At 38.4% G+C, this 24,881-nt stretch overlaps 3 protein-coding genes across 4 annotated transcripts; 2 read left to right on the plus strand and 1 right to left on the minus strand.

Annotated features, from left to right (window-relative positions):
- The first annotated feature begins 280 nt into the window (after positions 1–280).
- LOC149118980 (hatching enzyme 1.2-like) lies at positions 281–5,247 on the plus strand. Its single transcript, XM_089275339.1, has 9 exons — positions 281–435; positions 577–753; positions 2,014–2,137; positions 2,450–2,541; positions 2,857–2,940; positions 3,168–3,310; positions 3,424–3,559; positions 4,538–4,656; positions 5,144–5,247. Exons 1-8 carry the CDS (start codon positions 366–368, stop codon positions 4,648–4,650), a joined length of 939 nt encoding a protein of 312 aa, XP_089131465.1. The 5' UTR covers positions 281–365; the 3' UTR covers positions 4,651–4,656; positions 5,144–5,247.
- Positions 5,248–14,025: 8,778 nt separating this feature from the next.
- Positions 14,026–18,818, plus strand: LOC149118981 (astacin-like metalloprotease toxin 5). Its single transcript, XM_089275357.1, has 8 exons — positions 14,026–14,199; positions 15,023–15,146; positions 15,315–15,406; positions 15,746–15,829; positions 16,439–16,581; positions 16,698–16,815; positions 18,116–18,234; positions 18,703–18,818. Exons 1-7 carry the CDS (start codon positions 14,064–14,066, stop codon positions 18,226–18,228), a joined length of 810 nt encoding a protein of 269 aa, XP_089131483.1. The 5' UTR covers positions 14,026–14,063; the 3' UTR covers positions 18,229–18,234; positions 18,703–18,818.
- A 1,247-nt stretch (positions 18,819–20,065) lies between these two features.
- LOC149118982 (uncharacterized) lies at positions 20,066–24,789 on the minus strand. 2 transcript variants are annotated; one of them, XM_089275400.1, is made up of 4 exons: positions 24,692–24,789; positions 22,916–22,966; positions 20,857–21,139; positions 20,066–20,329 (listed from the first exon to the last, which is right to left on the minus strand). In XM_089275400.1, the coding sequence occupies exons 2-4, from the start codon at positions 22,940–22,942 to the stop codon at positions 20,235–20,237; spliced, it is 405 nt and encodes a 134-aa protein (XP_089131526.1). In that variant the 5' UTR covers positions 22,943–22,966; positions 24,692–24,789; the 3' UTR covers positions 20,066–20,234. The 2 variants fall into 2 exon arrangements, with proteins under 2 accessions (XP_089131526.1, XP_089131517.1); XM_089275391.1 differs by lacking the exon at positions 24,692–24,789 and adding an exon at positions 23,739–23,822.
- Positions 24,790–24,881: the final 92 nt, after the last annotated feature.

Here is a 24,881-nt window from a genome sequence, read left to right on the forward strand (position 1 = left end):
ATTAGCATATTTTTGAACCCGATTCCTTTTTTGTCTTTTTAATTTTCAACTTAAACGATCGCAATACGATATGTTAAAAGTATATAAATAGCAACTGAACTAGATAAACAAGAATTGGTTTGAATTCATATAATTATGAGTAAATACTGCCTGCTCTCTATTGAAACTTTTTCATGTGTTTAATAACACAAACGTCACTTCAGCGTGAACTATTCTTAAGTGGAAAACTGCTGTATTTGAGGTATAAAATTTAAAAGCAAATTCAACAAACTGGTCTAATATTCATCTTTTCTGCTTGAATAGAAGCAGCTTTCCATATAAGCTGGTGAGCCGATCCTTTTTCGTGCTCTGGGGAGGCGAGAAAAATGGCTGCTTCGGAGGTAGTCTTATTGTTCTTGGTCTGTACAACTCACGCTAACTTGCATCGACCAGAAGGTATGATATAAGATCAAGCCCCTCTGTGTCACGATCATAATCTTTCAATTCAGTCTTATCAACGTAATTAAGAGAACGACTAAAGGCAATAATGGATTTCAGCATTAATCGACCATACTAACTGGTTATTCTTTTGTTTAGAAAACATTGGCCTTGGAGACAAAAACTTGTTCGAAGGCGACATGATCCTTACCGACGCCCAAAGAATGGCTGCCATGCTCGGAGAAGACGTCAGTAAGGCTGGACTGGGCCGCGCGTCAATTCGCAAGAATCTGTGGCCTGGGGCGGTTCTTGTCTATCAGTTGGATCCAGCAATCGGTAGTAATCAATCCGTTTTGTTGAACTTCTTTCAAAGTTTTCATCAAAGACCGAAAATAATTTATAAATCGAGCTTTTTTTTATAGCAGACAAGTTTTCAACCTTTTATCCTTGGATGAAATAGTCTTGGAAGCTAAATGGACGATTCGATTGTGGCCTTGAGCTACTATGTTTCTTTTTGTTCCAAGTTTTTGCCTCAATCGAATCGTCCATTTAATCATCCAACATGCCACTTTAAGTCAACCTCAGACGTTTACTGAATCTCGGAGGCATCTTGTACTTATATCCATTGATTGTTTGTTAGATTAATACGTAAATAGCATCAAAAAAGTATGACCCTTTAATTTCGGCCGAATTAGCAATGTAATGTTGCACATTAATTTAAATAACTTACCAACTTATGGTAAAAAATAGTAATAATAAAAATAAATCTAGCCAATGTTTGGTGCACACTGTAGTACACGGCAGTACTTAATTAGCTAGATAAATCTATACTTTTGGTTTCACCAAACAGGATCCTTTTCAGCTTCCCTTAAAGGGAAGGAAGTATCAGATCTCCCCCTTAAAGTCAAGCCAAGTGAAGCGTACCCTCAAGATTACATTAATGAATTGATTATTTGAAAATTGAACTCGCCAGTCATTTCAAAAATTAATATTTAATTGATTTTTTTGAATATTAAACTCATTAGCCGTATTCTTGGAACGATTAGTTGGTTCAATTTTCCAATAATCAATTCAGTATTTCATTCTTGAGGGGTACGCCTTACTTAATTTGACTTTAAAACCGTGACGGTTTTTCCAGTCAGCTTTGAACGCTTGTAACCACCAAACAGCGAACTCCTAAGGTGGTGAAGTTGACTAAACTTTATCAAAAATTTATTAAATCGTCTTAGTAATGAATGTCTTTTGACACTTCATAACCTGTATTTTAAAACGCTTCGCCACTAGACTACGAGTAGTCCCTCTTTCACTTAGTCCGTCGCACGTGACGGACTAAGCAAAAGAGGGACTACTCCGGCGTAGTCTACTTCATGACCACCTCCCGTTTATAACACCACACAAAAACCCTTCCGAAGTTGTATACCCCATGAGTTATAATGCGGAATTTTATTGCATACCAGTAGCTACAAGAAGCCTGGACCAAATTTTACAATGTAAGTGCTGTTTGATACTGATTGTAAGCTGTATGTTGTAAACATTTACCATCTTCCTTATGCTTGTAAATTTACTAAATGTACGCGTTTCTATCATTACTTATAGAGAGAAGTTCAAAAGCTATGTCAGCAATCAATGCTGCCATGAATTTGTGGAAAACTCAAACGTGTGTGCGGTTCAAGAAAAGGACAACTGAGAGCGCTTATGCCTACTTTCACATTGGCTCAGGGTAAGCATTAAAGTGGCGTACTTTAATTTTGAGAGAGTAAAAGAGGTTCCCGTAGCACAAAGCGGCTAGGAGTATTTCTCCCCCCCCCCCCGTCCCCCCTCCAGGATGGGATGATAGTCCATCGTAGGGCTACCCCAAGCGTTAAATTCACGCACACCAATTTATACATAAATTTAACACCATTATTAATATATTGCGCTCAGCCACATACTCGGACTGCCTTGTTAAGCAGTGAAAAGTAGAAAATACCTCTCTTTCAATTTGTCTTGTGATTGGTTTCGTTGGGAGTTTTCTTGTTCAATTATTTGTCAGATGCACGTCATATGTGGGACGGACAGGAAGAAGACAGATGGTTTCCCTTGCCAGAGGATGCTGGTACACGCACACTGTTGCACATGAGATTGGTGGGTTTGTATGACTGATTTTATGAAACATGGCACACTAAGAGAATACAGTATCTCTCGCAATAAATAAGTACGCTTGATTCTGTTGTTACCTACTTTGTTTGGCCCCATCTGAAATTTTAACGTAACCTTTACAATAAAGCACGGTAAATGCACCTTCACGCATGGTATTAAGTTATGGACTGTTTTTTTTTTTCTCAATTTCCAGTGTGTCGTACATGCGCTCTGATTAAAGGGATAAACATTTCCCCCCTAAATTGCAATCAGTTTTTCTTTACGTTGTTGTTGTTTTATTGATGATGCTGTTGTTCTCAGGTCATGCCCTGGGATTCTATCATGAACAGTCCCGTCCTGATCGCGACGATTACGTGATAATCAACTGGCAGAACATTCAGCAGGGTAGGTATAAAAACATAGTAAACATAGTCCCATGTATACATGTTGAATGATCGCTACGAGTAACGTAAAAGTATTTGTGCACAGGACTGGCATGGGAAACTCCTACTAGTGGCCTGGGTTGCTTGTACTCAGGGCCGCGACAGCTTCCCAGCAAACTGATAAGACCACCTTCCTCACTAAATAAAAGTGTGGCGTAACTCAGAGCATTTGTTTAAAAATTCATTTAGGACTTGCCTATGCTTTCAACAAGTACCCACGCTCCACAATTGATTCTCTTGGCACTTCATACGACTACAGGAGTGTGATGCATTACGAGAGTTACGCCTTCAGCGCAAACAGAAGACCGACCATTGTAGCCAAGAAACAAGGAGTAAGATCCAGAATCAAACTTTGAACTTTGATAATTCAATTATTCACTGTGTCTCATTATATAACAGAAACGACAACAATCTTTATTTGTCCTCTCTCTTGCCTTGCTTTTAGGTTACTCTAAGTAACAGAAAAGGCCCATCAGAGATAGACGTGAAGCAGATGAATCTGTTGTACAAATGCAGTGGAGGAGAAGGGGGAGGGGGAGGGGGAGGGGGCGGAGGAGGGGGCGGAGGAGGGGGTGGTGAGAGTAAGTTTCACCAAATGCTTGGTTGATATTTCGCTGCATCTCTCTGTAACAGACTGATGAGGGCTAGATGTTCACCAGGAATTTAACTTAGCCTCCGTTAGGGAAGACAAAAATACACTGCTCCACCAGGTTGTATGTTCAGCAAATATAGGATCTAAAAATGAATTAGGAAGATTGCCTTTAGAGCTCAGTACAAATCTCCTTAACTTAATATCGTTAAAGTTATGATCCACCTTCAAAATCAACTCCGCGATAGTATTGGTAAACTGCATTCTTCATTAGTTGATATGGTTTATGTGATCCAGACAAAAAATCGAAATAAAATATGTTCAGTTATTTACCATGCCACTTGCATGTGTGCATTTAAATCGTAGATATATATTGCAAAAATTGGTACCGAAAGAATAATATCGGTTGTCATAAAAGCATGAAAAGGGTTGTTACATAAACAGACAACCTCACGGGATCATACAAGAGCTTGGTCCATACAGGACTAACACGGTTTATGCCACGTGATTAGGAGGGATGTTTCGTTTTATTTGATGATTTGATGTATCTTTAGAATTCGTACGTTCTGTCAACTCCGTGTTACTTCGCTTTTCAATAACCGTACGAAAGGAACTCAAAAGTCTCAGGGGACTTCTCAGGAAACAAGAGTAAAAGGTTCATTTGTGCTGAGTGATTACGTGAACAGTTACTGATTTGTGCACATGTCAAGTTGACCTCAAGTTGAGAGAATTGATGTGCTTCTGTGTGTTGAGATAAACTGATTACGAATTAACTGCCTCTGGAAGTTCCGCTTTACTTTTGGACAGGATTCACTTGTGTTACTGATAGATTTGGATGCAGTTAGTTTATACCTTTATTTACTCATATTGTTATATCGGTACATGTATTATGCCTTTACTCAGAAATAATATCTTATTTTTCTTAGTTTAAATGCATATGTTTATGCCTAGCTATCTTTCTTTCTTCTAGGTTGCAAGGATAAAAACTCGAGTTGTTTATACTGGTCACAAAGAGGTTATTGCCAACACAGCTATGTGGACTTCATGTCAAAGAACTGCCCAAAGACCTGTGGCAAATGCTAATGCCGGGTGTGCTTATTTAAAATCTCTTCTTCAGCTCATTTTCAGTGCATCCGGCATAGAACTCAATAAAAATGATTTTTTTTTATCAATCTGGCTTTCAGAGTTCTCTTTGGCGTGAGGAATTCCCCACCTCCAGCTAACAATAAAAAGACTAAACGTTTATTGTAAATTCAATAAACTGAAGAAAGAGATCGAGGCTTAATGGCATGATCTCTAATCAAGGGCAATAACTGCTTTCCTCCAATCCTCACACCCGTCTTATAAACTATAAAAGCTCTTTAAAAAGAAGAATATGGAACTTTTAACATGTATGTCAACTTGAAACAGTGCCTTGTTCGCTGCTCGGCTAGAGTCACTTCGATTCTTCGATGCAACCCAACGAACAAAGAAAGAGCAAAACTCTCCTTGTTTCCTGTATTTCTGTTACTCTGTAACTACAGCAGTTGGAATTCTAACGGCTAAATTTTAATTCCTTCAATTGTGTTATTTTCAGGTTATGGAGATCTCAGGAGATGCCGTAGACAGGATATAAAAGACTTCATTATGAAGCTTGTTAACCTGTAAATTATGGTTGATTAATGCTGAGAAAAAAATAAAACCCTCTGTCAGATCTTGTCCTGTCTTCTTTGTTCTGAAGATAACAAGGTTAAAGCCTCAGAAAACGTTTTTCTACGTATTCTCTAACCAGGTTAGCCTATCGGCAGGTTCCTTCCGTGGGGCAAACGAGTTTATATTTCCAAAGCTCGAGGAAAACGTTTGACAGGATAACGCGGCCAGACGTTCTTTTACAACACAGCATTACTCGAAATGGAGATAAAGCGTTTCTAATCGTTTCTAATGCGTTTTTTCGGCATAATTTTATGAAAGAAAAAGAAAACAAAATGTTTTTAAATGGAGCATCAAGGTCGCAAAATGTCAATCGTATTTTTCTTTAATAGTATCTTTTACAGAATACTCAGTTGTATCAAATACCTTTGTCATTAGTAACAAAGTAGAGATTGGAACAACGGTTATCTTCATATTGCTTCGTCGCATTCGCTGAAGGTAATTTTCATTCTTGACCTTGGTCATTCTTGTCATGTGTTTTGCCTTTTCCAGGTCTTCCCTCGTCTTTTCTTTTTCCGGGGATGGTAGGGCCGTTGTAGCCTGTGGAGAGGTTAATACCATCCTTTGTTTAAACTTTCATGCAATTACGTGCGTTTTAATATATCTAATATCAAGAATAATTTTAGCATAATTTTCTCTTCATAGGTTTTGTTTTCTTTGAGTCTCTCATTGGTGGTTTTGTGATGTCATGGAAAATTCAAGAAATTAAATCCAAGATGGTGGCTTTTCGGGGAATGATGGTCCATTTTCACGTCATACGACGTAAGCGTGTCACGTTTAAGATGTAAGCGTGTCACGTTGAAGACATCAAAGGATATAATTTTGAACATAGTTTGCCCATCCCAGATTTTGACAAATATTGCGATTCCATTATACATTTGATGTCACATTAACTATTAATAGTATGCTCGGAGCCAGAGTCGGTTGGGGTGGGACGGCAAATCAAAAAAAAAAAAAAAAAAAAAAACGGTTGAAGCCACGAACGTTTACGAGGACGGTGGGAAGAGTCTTTTCAGACCTTTTCCACACGGCTCCGGAATTACCCTGGACACAAATATCCTTTGTATAGGATCGTCGTTATTAGTTTTTTTTTTTTTTTGGTGTGTGTTTCTATGTTTGTTTGTTTTGTGTCCCTGACTTAAACATGTAAAATCTCTTTTCTTTTGGCTGGCTGCCTGGTATTTTTAACTCTTAGGTTATTTCAAATATAAACTTTTGTTGTTTTGCTGTATTTGTTGTTGTTCGAAACCTAAGAACAGACGAAGGAAGATGAACAGGATACGGTTGTTAAAGCTACAAGTTTTACCATGTTTCGAAAGTCAAACTTATACCATCTTGTTAATTGTCTATTCATTGAGTACCTCGTGCGCAAATAAAGGATTGTTGTTGTTGTTGTTGTGGTATACAACAGATGCATTTTGCAACTCTTTCGTGGCGTATGTATCCTTTCGGACTTGATTTTTCTTAAGATTGTATACACAACCCAAGCCTTGAAGGCATACTGAAAGATTAACATTTTATTGTAACTTTTTGCAGATTGCAACATTTTATTGTTCATACTTGGTACCATACTTAGTTATTTTGTAATTACTCGTAGACTTTTAGCACAGAGGGCCACTAGTTTATCAGTTCATACTGTCATGTGTCACCCTCTCTAAATAAAGTTGATTGATTGATTGATTCAAGTTGACAAATAGATTCCATGTTGCCGTGCGTCTGTATAGTAATTGATACACATACATGTATGAACAGTAAACGGTAATTCGGGAAGCCAAGGAAGGATTGACAAATGCCACGGCCATTTTGTGTTTACAACAAGTGATTTAGTTCCCAATCTTCTTGTGAGTATAACGGGAAGATTGGGAACTAAAACACTTGTTGTAAACACAAAGTGGCGGTGGCATTTATCAATCCTTCCTTGGCTTCCCGAATCACCGTTTACTGTTCATACATGTATGTGTGCCGAGAGTTGTCCAAAAAAGTGCTTCTACAAACCTTTCAATAGGAGTCTACATACCCTCACGGGAAGATTGGGAACTAAGTTACTTGTCACAACACAAAATGGCCGCGGCATTTATCAATCCTTCCTTGGCTTCCCGAATCACCGTTACTGTTCATGCATGTATGTGTGCCGAGAGTTGTCCAAAAGAGTGCTTCTACAAACCTTTCAAGAGGAGTCTACATGCGGCGTGTCTAAAATACTGGTAGCTGGTGACTGGTGACTGGTGACTGGAATTTGGTTAGGTAGGGGGACTAAAACGCATTATTTCCAATCAATTTACAAAAACTTTAATTCCAACAAAAAAGAACATGAATCAGTAAACATTCTCTTTCATAACAATAGAGCCTAACCAACCGTTGACAGTAACTAATACATGTATTTACAAGACTTATAAGACTTACAAGATATTTTCACATTAACCAGACTAGACGTCGTTCAGTGTCCGTATTTAAATGGCGAGAGACCGTAATAGCGGGATGTCCGCAAGACGACAGTTGACTGTATACGGACCTTCAAGCCGGCAAATAACAAATGTCAGTCAACAACATCGCGGAAAATTTAAGTCCCTTCTAGCGTGAACAAGTTTAGACTTTAAAACATACCTTGCCAATAGAAATGAGCCAAAAAAACCTCACAAGCGAAACTTTTACTATAAATTACAGGTGTCAAACCGCAAAAACAAAGAGTGGCGCAGTTTTGATTCGATCATTTTGACAGCTAGACATTCCGCTGCTTACTTGGTTTTGCATATTTAACTGAGGTGGGGGGGGGGGGGGGGGGGAAAATACTTTTCCCCGATCATGCATCGCGTTTCTCATTTACCACTATCTCTCCACCTTGAACGCCTGCCAAGCAGGCTAGATATTGGCTGGCCTTGTCGCGGGGCATTTGCCATTTGTGGTTATCCGAAAAAAGAATGGCAAATGCCGGACAATTTACTAACGCGTTGGGAGCAGTCGTTTCTAAACCGGCGACTCAATAGGTATCGGACTGTTTTTATTTATATTGTCTAACGATATGCATGTTCTTCGATTTTGAACGTGTCGTTTTCGGCATTGTAATCTCGACCAGTAGATAGTAAAATATTAATTTGTTGTCTTAAAGCTGAATAGCATTCGTAACATTCGATACAGATGTTGTGCACACGCTCACATGCTCCCCAATGAAAGGCATAATTGAATGTTAACAAAAAATTCAATACGTAGACAGGTTACTCTGAAGTTAATACGACACTTTTTTGTTTTAATGGTAATGTGTTTATAAAACTTAGCTCGTGGTCGAAACTCATTTCTTAGAGGGCGCAGTCAGCGACAATCATACCAATCTTTACGTGCACAGAATCGACACAGAATTATTCAGCGCCGTGCGATCTTATTACAACCGTGGTGAAATATGACCACCCAATACCCGCCACCCATTACCATTTACCTTTGAATATTAAATTTTGTTGTTGAATGAATAACTTGAAAGAGTGACGAAAGAAGGAATCATGGATGAAAACTTTACTTCACTTCGTATTAAATATAGCAAAATTTACAGTAAAAAAAATGCGTGTGTGGACAAATAATCTTTTTTATAAGTGTACTAAGGTACACTTAGTTTACTGCATCGGTAGTAAGCGACATTTCACGGTATCTAATCTATCAGACACCAGTCACCAGTCAACAGTTACCAGTCAACAATTATCAGTGACCAGTGACCAGTGACCAGTGACCAGTGACCAGTGACCAGTGACCAGTGACCAGTGACCAGTGACCAGTTCCCATGACCAGTGACCAGTGACCAGCGACCAGTGACCAGCGACCAGTGACCAGCGACCAGTGACCAGCGACCAGTGACCAGCGACCAGTGACCAGCGACCAGTGACCAGCGACCAGTGACCAGCGACCAGTGACCAGCGACCAGTGACCAGCGACCAGTGACCAGCGACCAGTGACCAGCGACCAGTGACCAGCGACCAGTGACCAGCGACCAGTGACCAGTGACCAGTGACCAGTGACCAGTGACCAGTGACCAGTTCCCATGACCAGTGACCAGTGACCAGCGACCAGTGACCAGCGACCAGTGACCAGCGACCAGTGACCAGCGACCAGTGACCAGCGACCAGTGACCAGCGACCAGTGACCAGCGACCAGTGACCAGCGACCAGTGACCAGCGACCAGTGACCAGCGACCAGTGACCAGCGACCAGTGACCAGCGACCAGTGACCAGCGACCAGTGACCAGCGACCAGTGACCAGCGACCAGTGACCAGCGACCAGTGACCAGCGACCAGTGACCAGCGACCAGTGACCAGCGACCAGTGACCAGCGACCAGTGACCAGCGACCAGTGACCAGCGACCAGTGACCAGCGACCAGTGACCAGCGACCAGTGACCAGCGACCAGTGACCAGTGACCAGTGACCAGTCACCAGTGACCAGTCACCAGCTACCAGTATTTTAGACACGCCGGTCTACATGATTAAACCGGCTTCGAGGAAAACAATGGTCAGTAATACAAAGAACATCGAAGTATGTGACGGTCACGCTCGACACAGATGAGGAACATATAACTCTACTTTATATACAAACCTACAGTTGGAAGGAAAAGCTGACAGTTTTAATGCTACCTAGGTTTCAAGGATCCCTACAAAGGACCAAAACTTTAATCTTGAAGCCAGGTAAGAGATTTACGGAAATTTATCGGAGCACTTTACGAAGGCGAGTGTGTCAGTTACTCACTGGAATATTTTCAAAATTTCTTGAACTTTAAGCGGTCTTTAGTTTTGAAAACCTAGTGGGCAGACAAATTTTACTATTGTTTTAAATTAAGGACATTTATACTTTCAATTCATGTAGTTCAGCAGTTTCAAACAGGCGCCACGTTTTTAAAACGTGCCTTCAAAGTAGAGCTATTTTCGCGTTTGGTTCAAAACTCGATTTAACGGGTAGAAAATCTTCTTTTAACCGTTGAAGGAACAACATTGAATTATAATTGCAACATGGCTAAACAAACTGCTATGATATATCTATAGTTGAAAAAAAGAATTGGGACTTTTCAGCGAATATTATTTTTTTTAGAGCGCCGGCAATATGTGCTATTTTTCCAGTTTCGGCGGGCATGAAACTTGTGTCGAGCGGACCGAACTTCAATCAATCCTAGAAAACTTCAATTGAAATTTTTAATGAAATAAAACTCATTTTAGTGATTGACTAGGTAAGGGCTTCGAAATCCCAGGTTATGAGAAAAATCGAATTCTCGAAGTAAAATCAGTGGTCGGTTCTTACAGAGACAGCCTCTTAAGCTCTAAAAGCTGCTCCAATTTCTCAGAATTCATAGAAAACTAGAAATCGTTCAGAATGCAAAAAGTTGCACGAAACGAAAAAAGTCGCTCGCAATACAAGAAGTTGCCAAAAGGTTGCCGAGCAACTTGTGGAAAGCCCTAAAACAGATTGACTGTATCGAGGTGCTACTGTGACCCCAACCGCATAATGCTGTTTGATTGCGCATTTTTTTGTCTTCCTTGAATAACCAACCACTTCAACGATGATTTGCCTTCAAGTTTTGAATTTCGAAAGGTCTACATCTATACAGACAGAAGTGTGTTTTTTCCTAGCAACACAGCAACAAACATCCCTGAAAGTTAACACCTCTAAAGAATAGTGTCATCTGTATCTGTCACAAATGCAAAGAGTGTTGGATAGGTGACCCGCTAAAAACACCCAGTGTTGTAAGATTTTTCATGATCCCTTGTTGTTATCCTTTTTCCAAGTAAGAGTGGGTGCAATGCCTATTTTTCTTGTTTTCTTTTCATCAACGCATTTTATGATATTATTTCGCTGTGTTTATATTTAATTACATTACCGTAATATTAGCCGCATTTGAATTCTCCTCAATTCTCCAGTCCGTTTCCCGTCTATAATTATACAGCTGCATCAAAATCCAATATTGCCAACAAATCTATTTTTATTAACTTTTGCCAACTGTCCAAATTTAAAATAACGTTGATAGTTTTTGCTCGAACGTTTAGTTAAGCTTTGAACAAACTGTCCAATTTAAGAAAAATCTGGATACAGTCCATAAACCAATCAAATGTCAAGAAAAATAAAAGAACCGAGTATTGGCCAGTCAGGTTGCAGCTCTTATCACTGCAATCAAACGTCAGCGAACGATTGTAGCTCGCTAAGTTTTGTTATGTTTTGATAATGGCGGAATTTCCCGACTTTTCTCTCCACTTTTGTAACGTCTCAAACTTTCAAATGGAGTCTTCAGCTGGGTTTCCAGAGATAGATGCTACGATTTACCCGAGATGAGGGAGAATGATCAGAACAAGAGCACTGTCTCAAAGAAACAGAAAAACCCGGGTGAAAGTGTTTGACCTATGGCGTGCTGAGCATAGCGAAGTGAAAAAGCTGTAGGCTTGATTTTTGCCTTCTTCATCTGTTTTTGGATGCTATATAATTAATAGGTAATAGGACTACATGTTTGTCCAATTTGGAAATAACTGGATTCAAAAAATTCCTCGGACTGCTAAATTCGACTCGGCCTACGGCCTCGTCCAATTTGGTAGTCCCCGGAATTGTTCTCATCCAATTATTTCCAAATTGGACAGCAAGTAGTCCTATTACATATACAAATTTTTCAATCCAGGTTTTTATCATTCAAAAATGGATACAACTCATCAATGTTGTGATTGTTATTGCCTTCCCTTTCGGTCCTAGATTACAGTCAAAGCGGGTAACTTCTAAAAATTACACTCTATTAGTTTCTGTTGCTCGTATTAGTTATGCCAAAAATGCAAAGAGCAAACGGAAAACTTACGAATCATATCCAAGTGCTTTGATCTTTACAGATGTCTGAAACGGTCTTCTGTTTATCTTCCGCTTTTCTATTCGATTTGTCGTTTTAGTTTTGTAGATTTACCACAGGGGAACGTTTCGCACGGTTAAAAACCTCAAAATCCTATAATACCTGATTAATTTTTTAAGAAAAGCTCTTCACTGCTATACACACGTTGCGAATTAAAGCTTTTCACACGAAAGTCAATAGGTTCTTTGTTGATAATGGGAGGTGGGGGAGGGGAGCGATGAGACCGCGCCTTCTCGCTCGTTTCGGTTTAAAAAGTCTCACATCAGACAAAAGAGACTTGTGGTAAAATTTAGACAATAATCTTCCTGAGTACATGTCACATTCCCACCAAGAATGCCTTGCCGGGAGTCTTACGGAACAAGTTCACCACTACCATTAATGGCTTAAAATGATATCATTTACCTGTAAAAAAACAGTGCACGACTTTTCACAGTTTTTTTTTTTATTTTTGAGCATACAAACAAAGGTGTGGTTGGCTGGAAATCACGACGATGGCTCGAGTTCAAAAAATAATGCGTAATGAGATAGTCGTGAATTGAATTGAATGTTTTCAATAGATTAGGGTGTCTTCAATATCAAGGACGACTGCATGCTAACGTGGGAGAAACTTTAAGAGGGAATCCACCAGAAGTTCGAGTAACTTGTGGACAAACACTTTGCACCAATATTATTTAACTTTTATTGCAAATTTCTATGCGACTGTTTTAACTTTCTTCTTAAAAGAAATCATTTCTAACAACACCAAATGTCGAAAACAAGAGTCGAAGTTCATATGGAACACCTGAAAATACTGGTGAAATGAAGCTGATGATGAAATTTTACCTGTGTTTGCACAATTTCTCTGAACTTTGAAACTTATTTCCTTGACTTCCCATGGGAAATTGTTTTTGGTGTCATTTCAGGCAAATATTTATATCTTTAGCATTTAGAAAATACAAAAAAGGACTGTAATATACTTGGAATTTTTCTGGTACAAGGTTTTTGTCCGCTGAAAGCTGAAATTGCTCGATTTCCTATGGGATTTCGTCTTAAATTTTAATTCTTTAATCTGATGTCGTTTTATTGTAAACACGAGATAAAAGGTTTGTAGAATACCAGGGAAGTGACAGCTGTGATAATTGAGCAGCCTTTCAGGTGCTAAAAATGTGTAATAACGGATATGGAATGGTGCTGAGTAGAGGTTCCATAGTGACGCCAACTGCTTGCCAGATAAAAGGAAACTTGGACATACTGTGTTTAAATTTTTCACTTAAATACTAGCTGTATAATAATGATCAGTTATCCCACGGTAGACCCTTTGATAGCGATATGTTATTTTTAATATGTAATTAGTATATTTTTGAGCCTGATTGCTTTTTTGTCTTTTGAATTTTCAACTTAAATGATCGCAATACGATACGCAAATGGTATTTATATAGCAACTGAATTAGATAAACAGAAATTGTTTTGAATTCTTATAATTGTGAGTAAATACTGCGTGTTCTCTACTGAAACTTTTTCATGACAAACGACACGACAAACGTCACTTTAACGTAAACTATTCTTAAGTGGAAAACTGCTGTGTTTGAAGTAGAAAATTAAAAAGGAAAGTTCAACAAGCTGGTTAAATATTAACCTTTTCTGCTTGAATGGAAGCAGCTTTCTATATAAGCTGGTGAGCCGATCCTTTTTCGTGCTCTGGGGAAGCGAGAAAAATGGCTGCTTCGAAGGTAGTCTTATTGTTCTTGGTCTGTACAACTCACGCTAACTTGCATCGACCAGAAGCTAAGATATAACATCAAGCCCCTCTGTGTCATGACAATAATATTTCATTTTAATCTAATCAACGAAATTAAGAGTATAGGTAGAACAAGTGAAGGCAATAATAGATTTCAGCATTAACCGATCATACTAACTGGGCACTTTTCTGTTAAGAAAACATTGGCCTTGGAGACAAAAACTTGTTCGAAGGTGACATGATCCTTACCGACGCCCAAAGAATGGCTGTCATGCTCGGAGAAGACGTCAGTAAGGCTGGACTGGGCCGCGCGTCAATTCGCAAGAATCTGTGGCCTGGGGCGGTTCTTGTCTATCAGTTGGATCCAGCAATCGGTAGTAATCAATCCGTTTTGTGAAACTCATTTCAAAGTTTTTATCAAAGACCGAAGATTATTTATAAATCCAACTTTTTGTCCCTAGCAGAGAAGTTAAATGGACGATTCGATTGAAGCCTTGAGCTACCGTATTTTTTTTGTTGTTCCAAGTTTTCGCCTCAATAGAATCGCCCATTTAAACATACCACTGTAGGTCAACTTCAAACGTTTACTGAATCTCGGAAGCATCTTGTACTTTTCTCAATTGATTGTTTGTTAGACTTTACGTAAAGAGCATCAAAAAAGTATGACTCTTTAATTTCGATCGAATTAGCAATGTAATATTGCACATTAACTTAAATAACTTACCAACTTAATGGTAAAAAATAATAATAAAAAATAAATCTAGCCAATGTTTGGTGCTGTAGTACACGGCAGTACTTAATTAGCTAGATAAATCTATACTTTTGGCTTTATCAACCAATAAATCAATAAAAAATATATTAAAAATTCGAATCTATTATCAATCGTCTTAGTAATAAATGTCTTTTGACACTGCAGCTAGATGTTAGTTTTATAGACTAACTTCATAACATGTCTTTTAAAACGCTTCACCACCACCTCCCGTTTACAACACCACACAAAAACCCTTCTGAAGTTGTATGTGCCATGGCTTATAATGCAGAATTTTATTGTTTACCAGTAGCTACCAGTAGCCTCAACCAGATTTTACAATGTAAGTGCGGATTGATACTGATTGTAAGCTGCATGCTGTAAACATTTACCATCTTCCTAATGCTTGCAAATTTATCGAATGTACGCGTTTCAATCATTGCTAATAGAGAGCAGTTCAAGAGCTATGTCAGCAATCGATGGTGCCATGAGTTTGTGGAGAACTCAAACGTGTGTGCGGTTCAAGAAAAGGACAACTGAGAGTGCTTATTCCTACTTTCATATTGGCTCAGGGTAAGCATTAAAGTGACACCAATTTGTACATAAATTCAACACCATTATTGGGCTCAGCGACATATTCGGCCTGCCTCGTTCAGCAGTCAAATAAAGAAAATATCTGACTTTCGACTTTTCTTGTGATTGCTTTCAATTCGTTGGGATTAATCTTCAATTATTTGCCAGATGCACGTCATATGTGGGACGGACAGGAAAAAGACAGATGGTTTCCCTTGCCAGTGGATGCTGGAACCCGCGCACTGTTGCACATGAGATTGGTGGGTTTGTATGACTGATTTTATGAAACAGGGTACACTAATAAGATAAGATAACACATTATCACCAAGAGAATACATTCTCTCTCACAAGAAATAAGTACGCATGTTTCTGTTGTTATCTACGTTGTTTGACCCATCTGAAATTCTATGGTAACCGTTACAATAAAGCACTGTAAATGCACCTTCTCGCATGCTATTAAGTTATGGACTGCTTTTTTTCCTCATTTTCCAGTGTGTCGTACATGCGCTCTGATTAAAGGGATAAACATTTCCCCCCTAAATTGCAGTCAGTTTTTCTTTACGTTGTTGTTGTTTTATTGATGATGCTGCTGTTCTCAGGTCATGCTCTGGGATTCTATCATGAACAGTCCCGTCCTGATCGCGACGATTACGTGATAATCAACTGGGAAAACATTCAGAAAGGTAGGTATAAAAACATAGTTAAGTGTCCCATCTATGGATATTAAATAAGCGCCACAAGTAACTCCACCTGATGTCGCACAATTTTACAGATTGAAGAGCAAGAAGTGATTTACTCGTCACGAACGTTTTTTATAAGTTCGTGTGCCGAACCCACCACTAAAGCGCCGGGTTGTTCGAAAGGTGGATAACACAATCCACCGGTAAATCACTATCCAGCGGATAGCGTGGTTGGTTTTGTTAAAACTTATCCATTGGATAGCGATTTATCCGAACAACTGGGGCATCACCACAGCAAGTGAAAATCTAACTACGATAAGTATCGTTGTTGTAATTAGTTAGAAAATTTGCACGGGCTCTCATTGCCAACTAAGCAGATTTTGAACAGCTGGAATAAAAATAACGTTGAAAACCACAAATGGGCTGATCATGAATGCCAAATGGTAGGTAAAAAAGTATTTGTGCTCAGGACAGTTGGCATGCGAAACTCTTATTAGTAGCCTGGTTTGCTTGTATCCAGGGCCTCGGCAGCTTCCAGCAAATTGATAAGACCACCTTCCTCACTAAATAAAAGTATGGCGTAACTCAGAGCATTTTTTGAAATTCATTCAGGATTTGAGTATGCTTTCAAGAAGTACCCACGCTCCACAATTGATTCTCTTGGCACTCTATACGACTACAAGAGTGTGATGCACTACCAGAGTTACGCCTTCAGCGCAAACAGAAGACCGACCATTGTAGCCAAGAAACAAGGAGTAAGACCCAGAATCAAAGCTTGAAATTTGATAATTCAGTGGTTAAGTGTGTCTCATTATACAACATCAACAACAACAACAATCTTTATTTGTCCTCTCTCTTGCCTTGTTTTTAGGTTACTCTAAGTAACAAAAAAGGCCCATCAGAGATAGCCGTGAAGCAGATGAATCTGTTGTACAAATGCAGTGGAGGAGGAGGGGGAGGGGGAGGGGGCGGAGGAGGGGGTGGTGAGAGTAAGTTTCACCAAATGCTTGGTTGATATTTCGCTGCATCTCTCTGTAACAGACTGATGAGGGCTAGATGTTCACCAGGAATTTAATTTAGCCTCCGTTAGGGAAGACAAAAATACACTGCTCCACCAGGTTGTATGTTCAGCAAATATAGGATCTAAAAATGAATTAGGAAGATTGCCTTTAGAGCTCAGTACAAATCTCCTTAACTTAATATCGTTAAAGTTATGATCCACCTTCAAAATCAACTCCGCGATAGTATTGGTAAACTTTATTAAATCATTTCTGAGAAAATAGATTAAGAAAAAAAGTTTCGATCCACCTTCAAAATTAACTCCTTCATAGTATTTTTAAACTTTTTAAATTCATTTCTGAGAAAATGGATTAAGATTCTGTTTAATTCGTTTTGTGCAACATAGACTCAATTAACTCAACAGACCCTTTAGCATGCAGCAACTACCACTTTCACTGGATTCTTCATCAGTTGATATGGTTTATGTGATCCAAAAAATCGAAATAATAATATGTTCAGTTATTTACCATGCCACTTGCCTGTGTGCATTTAAACCGTAGAAATATCTGGCAGAAATTGGCACTTTAAGAAAAGTATGGTTTTTCATAAAACATGAAAAGCGTTGTTACATAAAGAGACAACCCGTCACGGGATCATACAGGAACTTTTTTCATACAGGTCTAACTTGGGTTATGCTAATTAATTAGGTGGCATGTTATATTTTATTTGATGTTTTCATAGTGAATAGAGGGGAATGATTATGAAACCCGACAAAGTTCTTTGTTGTATGTTTTTGTTCGCTTCTTTGGTCTTGACCGTGCACAAAACAAAATAGTTGTTTACTACTGACGGAGGAACTAACCAATAGAAACGTTTTGGTTACGTAATTCATGGATAGCGTATGAGCGCAAAACAAAAGATTGTGCACGGTCGTGGACCCTCCAGCATAAATCTTGGCATCTTTGTTTGCTCCTTTGATGTTTGCCGGGCTTCATAACCAATCCCCTATATTAACTATGATGTTTTTTTATAATTCGTACGTTCTGTCACCGCTGTTTTACTGCACCTTTCAATAATAGGCTAAAAGAATTACAAATTAACTGACGCTGGAGGGTCCACTTTATTTTTGGACAGGATTCATTCCTGTAACTGATAGATTCAGATGCAGTTGGTTTATACTTTTTTTACTCAAACCGTTATATCTGTATTATGCCTTTCCTGAGAAATAATATATTATTTTTCTTGGTTTACATGCACATGTTTATGCCTATCTATCTTTCTTTCTTCTAGGTTGCAAGGATAAAAACTCGAGTTGTTCATACTGGACACAAAAAGGTTATTGCCAACACAGCCATGTGGACTTCATGTCAAAGAACTGCCCAAAGACCTGTGGCAAATGCTAATGGCAGGTGTGCTTATTCAAAATCTCTTCATCATCAGCTCATTTTCAGTGCATCCGACATATAACTAAACAAGAATGATCTTTGTTATCAATCTAACTTTCAGAAGTTCTCTTTGGTGTGAGGAATTCCCCACCCCCAGCTAACAATAAAAAGACTAAACGTTTATTTTAAATTCAATAAACTGAAGAAAGAGAGGCTTAATGGCATGATCTCAAGGGCAATCACTGCTTTCATCCAATCCTCGCACCCGTCTTGTAAACTAAAAAGAAGACTATGGAACTTTTAACATGTATGTTAATTTGCATCAGTGCCCTGCTTGCTGCTCGACTAAAGTCACTTCGATTCTTCGATACAGCCCAACGAACAAAGAAAGAGCAAAATTTTCCTTGTTACCTCTATTTCTGTTACTCTGTAACTACAGCAGTAGGACTTCTAATGGCTAAATTCTAATACCTTCAATTGTGTTATTTTCAGGTTATGGAGATCTCAGGAGATGTTGTAGACTGGATACAAAAGACTTCATTACGAGGCTTGTTAACCTGCAGGTTCTGATTGATTAATGCTGAGAAAAAATAAAACCTCCTATCAGATCTTGTCTTGTCTTCTCTCTACTGTAGATATTAAGGTTAAAGCTTCAGAAAACGTTTTTCTACGTAACCTCTAACCAGGTTAGCCTATCAACAGGTTCTTTCCGTAGGGCGAACGAGTTTACTTTTCCAAAGCTCGAGGAAAAATTATGACGTAAAAAGTTGTAAAACACAGCATTCTTCGAAATGGAGATAAAGTGCTTCTAATCGTTTCTAATGCGTTTTTTCGGTTTAAGCACCATGCGCGCGCTGGGGTTTATTTTCTAAAAGCGAATTTTAAACGTGCAATTCGGCGATCAACTCGAGCTTTATAACGTAACCGTCGATCTAAATGCGAAGTGGGTCAAATTTCAAAAATACGCCAGCTGTTCTTATTTTATGGCCGGTAGATGCCTCCAAATTCAAAATCCTAGCTTCTTCTACTTGAGGATATGTCAGAAAAGCATACAAAAGCAAAGAAACGTGTATTCCGACGAGTGAAAGTCAAATCAAGAGCGGCCGAATGACATAAAAGGTCAAAGGGTCGCTCATATCGCTCAAGTGACCTTTTTGAAAATATTCTCAGAATTCGCCGATTAATTTACCCCAATTTTTTTTCGTCAGACGTGTAGTTGGAATGATTGTTCTTGCCCAGAGTATAGTCTCGTTGGGTGAAGCCATGTACCACGGTGCTTTTTTGAGCATGGAATTTCGTCTAAATTCAGAGTTGGTAAGCTCTGTCGCGAAGCGTAAATTTAAAAAAATTCGTGGAAAATTCACCTTAAACTTTCATTTACATTTTACACCGCGAATAAGCAGAAGAAATAAGGTCTTTTGATTTCCTGGGTTAATCTTTTCTAGAACGCTTTCACTTTTTAAACGGGAGCCTCCTAAAAATGCCCGATTTCGGCGTCAAATTAGGCCGTGGCGAGCGCAAAATAGGAAAAAAATTGCAAAAAATTACATAAAAATCTAAGCGACCTGAAACTTATATTTTTAGAACTAGTTCACCCAGGCCTTTTTTCTGGCAAAGTTTGGGAAAATCGGTTTTTTTCTATCTTGCATGACCTTAGTCGATCCTTACAGCCGAAGTGCCCTTAAAGGCACAAAGGTCTTCTGGAGAAGCAGCCCAAATTCACTTTAAGAGGAAGAATAAAGTTTTTTTCACTCTTTATTAACGCTAGTTTGTCTCGTTATCTGGAGAGAAATATGATGGCAATAAACGTTATTTTCAAGTTTTGCGACAAGAAAGAAAGAAAAAGAAAACAAAGTTGTTTAAAATGGATCATCAAGGTCACAAAATGTCAATCATGTTTTTCTTTAAGAGTATCTTCTACAGAATACTCAGTGGTATTAAATATCTTTGTCATTAGTAACAAAGTAGAGATTGGAACAACATTTGTCTTCGTATTGCTTCGTCGCATTCGCTGAAGGCAATTTTCATTCTTGATCTCGGTTACTCTTGTCATGTGTTTTGTCTTTTCCAGGTCTTCCCTCGTCTTTTCTTTTTCCGGGGATGGTAGGGCCGTTGTAGCCTGTGGAGAGGTTAATACCATACTTTTTTTAACTTTCATGCAATTTCGTGCGTTTTAATATATTTAATATCAAGAATAATTTTAGCATAATTTTCCCTTCATGGGTTTTGTTTTCTTTGAGTCTCTCATTGGTGGTTTGTGATGTCATGGAAAAGTCGAGAAATTAAATTTAAGATGGTGGCTTTTCGGGGAATGATGGTCCATTTTCAGGTCATACGACGTAAGCGTGTCACGTTTAAGATGTAAGCGTGTCACGTTGAAGACATCAAAGGATATAATTTTGAACATAGTTTACCCATCACAGATTTCGTCAAAAATCGCGATTACTTTATAAAACAAATGTCAAGGACGTCACTAAAGATCAATAGATCATAAGTAAGAACCAATCAAAATGCGAGACTATTATATAATCTTTCTTAAGATTTTCACAGTATGCCTAACTGGAATATATTGGTAGTTCCTAAAGCTTACAGCTGTGATGACAGCGTGTTAATGCTATACTTGAATGTTTCAGTCATCGCCCTTACCTGGTGTATTACACCGATCACTGGTGCAAAGAGTCCTTCTACATCTGCGATCTTCGTAGCCTTTGCTTTCGTACTCTTCGCTAAATTGTTCACAGATTATATCTATATCACCGCGCCTTCTAGTGCCGCAATCCCTGTCAATTACGTCATCGTGATTACTGGATGATAGAGTCATCATCTGGCACTTGTCAGGGCAATTCACGACTTCAAGCCTGCCTTTGTAGCACTCGATACTGTTCACTTGCGGAATGACCACAAGAAAGCCGCACAGAAGCCAAACGCACTGTGTGAAAAAACGAGAAAAAACCACAGAGCCAAGATCAAATCACAGGAAACAAGAAATGATAGCTTTAGCTATAGTGGTGCGGTCCTTTGGAACAGGCTATCTAAAGTGCGGCTTGCTGTTTCAACCATGTTGAAATAGAAGCATAACTTAGTTGCTACTCAGCATACGTGTAGTTAAAAAACACCACGACTCGTGGGGGCCAAACCACCCCCCAAATGTTTCGTCAGTTCTTGGGTATTTCACATTATTTCACATTACTTAAAAAGTATTGACTCTTTGTACACCAAACTTGGCAGATGAGTAGGAGACCTATTGCCAATTATATTTATGTGAAAAATGTCAGTAAATGTCAAAGTTGTGACGTCACAGTGATGACGTCATGTTTTTGCCACTTTTGAAGTTTTTAATATGCATTTTTTTTTACAATGTGTTCGAAAGGCCACATCAAGGGGAGTTGAAACCTGAAAAAATTTTGTCCATATCACAAAAATTAAATGAAATATGGCATTTTTAAATATGAAAAATAATTCTGCAAAATATGGGGTCCCCCCCTTGAGAAAAATCCCCAAATTGGAGCCGTAATTTTGTTCCAGCAAATGCAGCTATGTTGCACATGTGATGTGCCAGATGACTAAAGCAAAAATAAAGAAGAAAATCGGAATAAAAAATTGTCCCTCTAGTGTTATTACGTTAAAATTAGTTTTGTTACGTCATAACCTGTGACGTCACCCGTTTTTTTACTGTTAATACCATCCTAACAAAGCCGAAAATCAAATTTCTAAAACCATACGATTTTTGACAATATCAAGCTTTCTATTTTTCTAGATTATTAGCCCTCCTAGAATAAAACTGAAAAAAATAAACCAGAGAGACCGACTTAAGAAAGACAGTATTAGAAGACAGTAAGACAACTTACCATATCTCGAAAAATAATCATCATAGCAAAAAACGGTTTCCGGCATTTTACTCCTCAAGTCAAGGCCTTTCCAATGACATAATCTTTTTATCAGATTTTACAAAAAATTATAGCACGTTTTGGTGACGTCATCAATTATGACGTCATAATCTGACATTTTGTCACAACTTCCAAATTGAAATAAACTGGAGAACAAAGAAAGCTCATCTGCCAAACTTGGTTCAGAAATATATAAACCAAGCAAATATAGCCTTCATGAAACATTAGGGGGGTGGTCTGGCCCCTACGTGCGAGGTTAAACAGACTTCATTAATTTGTAATCTTAAATTTGTAATTCATAAATTTGTAATTCTTAGTCCCGTTGTTGATTTTAACAATTTTGAACAATTTTGTGGTCGTCTCAGTTCTGACAAGAGCAAATTGGTTGTAATTGGCATAGCAGGCGCTTTATACCTAGCATTTTACCTCTGCCCAGGAATACTCGCATCAGTATCATTCAGACCAAAGCTTAGTAACCAAGCTTATTTTCTTCGCCTACCGTATACTAGGGCGGTGAATGATAGCGTCCAATTTTTATATTCACCTCCGGAAATTATGTGCTAATTACAAATACGAGTCTACGAATAATTGGGGCCAGGAAGCGAAAGAGACTTTATTAAATTGCTAATATCTACTCTAACAGTAAAAGACATCTGAAAGTTCCAATCTACGATGCTTGAGGTAAGAACCGACAAAATATCCATCAGAAGTAAGATTATTATAAAGAACGGCCCATGATAGACACTGAGATGCAGTATACATGTTACCATTTTATAAGCAGTTATTACGAAAACTAAACAGAGTCAAATTTTTCTTACCATGGAGAAAGAGATCTTCAAGGCCATTTTAAGGCAATGACGTTGTTTAATCTGTTGAGGAATAAGGCAATTAAGGCACCAGACAACTATCTTTCACGTACATTTCTGATCAAGTTCTAGGGGAATAGGGAAATAACACGTACTCAAGAAATATTGCTGATGAATTTATTAACGAGCTACAGTCCCGTGCGACGTTTAGAACTTTTAACCAGTTGTACTCCGGGTTACTTTACATGTACCTGTAACTCAAGTAATCGTTGACTGTGTGATGTAAGGTTTTGGCCTTTAAACACTAAAACACAGCAAAACTAATGCGAGACGGCAACTAACAGGGCGCAAAAAAACTATTAAAACATTCTTGGGCGTCTCTGGCACGTCGAAGACAACTTTTCCCCTACTTCACTGGCTCATTTATAATCGTAAATCAAATTAATGAGTTGCCCGTTTCGATTCAGATTTATAAAAACGAAACGGTTGTATAAAAAGACAAAAATTATAAGAACATAACACCTACGAAAAACCTAGCGAGAAATAGTTTTCTTCTGTTGAAATACCACTCGTGCAAGTTAAGTAGCGTACATATCCTTGAACGGCTGTATGTCAAAGATTAAGGTTAATGGGTAAAGCCGTATTTATGGACAAAAGGACAAAAATGAAATTGAAACTTGCTCATTAGCAAATGTATTTATCTTTTATATGACAACACAGAAAGAAAAAGCCAAATAAACGAATTTGGTAAATAGATAGGGCGAACTAGACCTCGAAACTTATTTTTCTACGATGTCTGAGCACTATACCAAGGCCAAGCCTTATTTATTCTTACCTTTTAATACCTTTTAACCTTCTTTTGCGGACGTAAAACTTATTTTCTCTGAGCGTGGCAAGGATATAATCTAATCAACTTACCAGCCAAGGTTAAATCAATGAATCTAAACTTGCCACGTATAACCTTTCTGCCGGTAGTATTCAACTTTTAACAGGTGATTTGAAGACATGACCAGCCCTGTGTTGCCTTAATTATATTAATTTTGCGCGAAATTTATTAAACATCGCTGAAACTTGGAAAAATGGCCAAAGAATTCAAATCGCGACACGATTAAAATATCAGTTATTTCTGATGATAGTTTCTAGCAATCGTGGTCTTTTCCAATCGTAAAAATCCCGCAGAAACTCAGACATCACTATTCCGCTAACTAAATTAAATCTTGCAAGAAACTCGTGCCTTCGTCAGACCTGGTTAGCTTTACGCGTAAGCAAGCCTCTACTGTGATATCAACGAGACGCCTGACCAAACGGCAAACTCAGGCGGCTTGACCTCCCTGGTGTTCCATTAGCGTGTGTCCAATTATTAATGAACTTGACGAAGTGGATGTTTCATTTCGATCTTAATCAAATGATGAAAGACGAAGCAAAATTGGCACTGAGATACTCATTGTGTAAACCGAAGTTAATGAGGCAAAAGTTCGTTTAGAAATATGCCTTGTACTATTGATCACTTGTAAGTCGCGTATATCCTTCTTTGTTATGATATGATATTTACGTACTGGGAAAATCCAACATAATTTTGGAGTTCAAACAATACATCCCCAATGTATGAAAGCACAGAAAGAAAAGGCTTAGTTTTAAAACTCGATGAACCAAGAGATTGTAAACAATTCATGTATAGCTTGCCAAAAGCGCGAAACGGGAAGGGAAACCAGACGATCGATAAAGCCTTAAAGGCAATAAAGTAATTATTTATCGACAATGAGGCACAGGGACTATACCTTAGCTTACCTTTAAGGGGTTTTAATCTTTCTTTTGTGGACAAAAAGCTCCCTCTAGGCCCAGGGAGAACGATACTGGTGCAATGTAAGTGTATGACTCAGTAACCAGGATTAATTAAATCACCGATTAAATCATTACATTCTAAACCTGCCACGTCTTATTTGTTAAAACATCAACAAGTGATTTGTACTCATGCCCA

This window comes from Orbicella faveolata, unplaced genomic scaffold (genome assembly GCF_042242905.1).
Source record: "Orbicella faveolata isolate gen_17 unplaced genomic scaffold, um_ofav_v1 contig_1, whole genome shotgun sequence".
In the NCBI taxonomy this organism is placed as follows: domain Eukaryota; kingdom Metazoa; phylum Cnidaria; class Anthozoa; order Scleractinia; family Merulinidae; genus Orbicella; species Orbicella faveolata.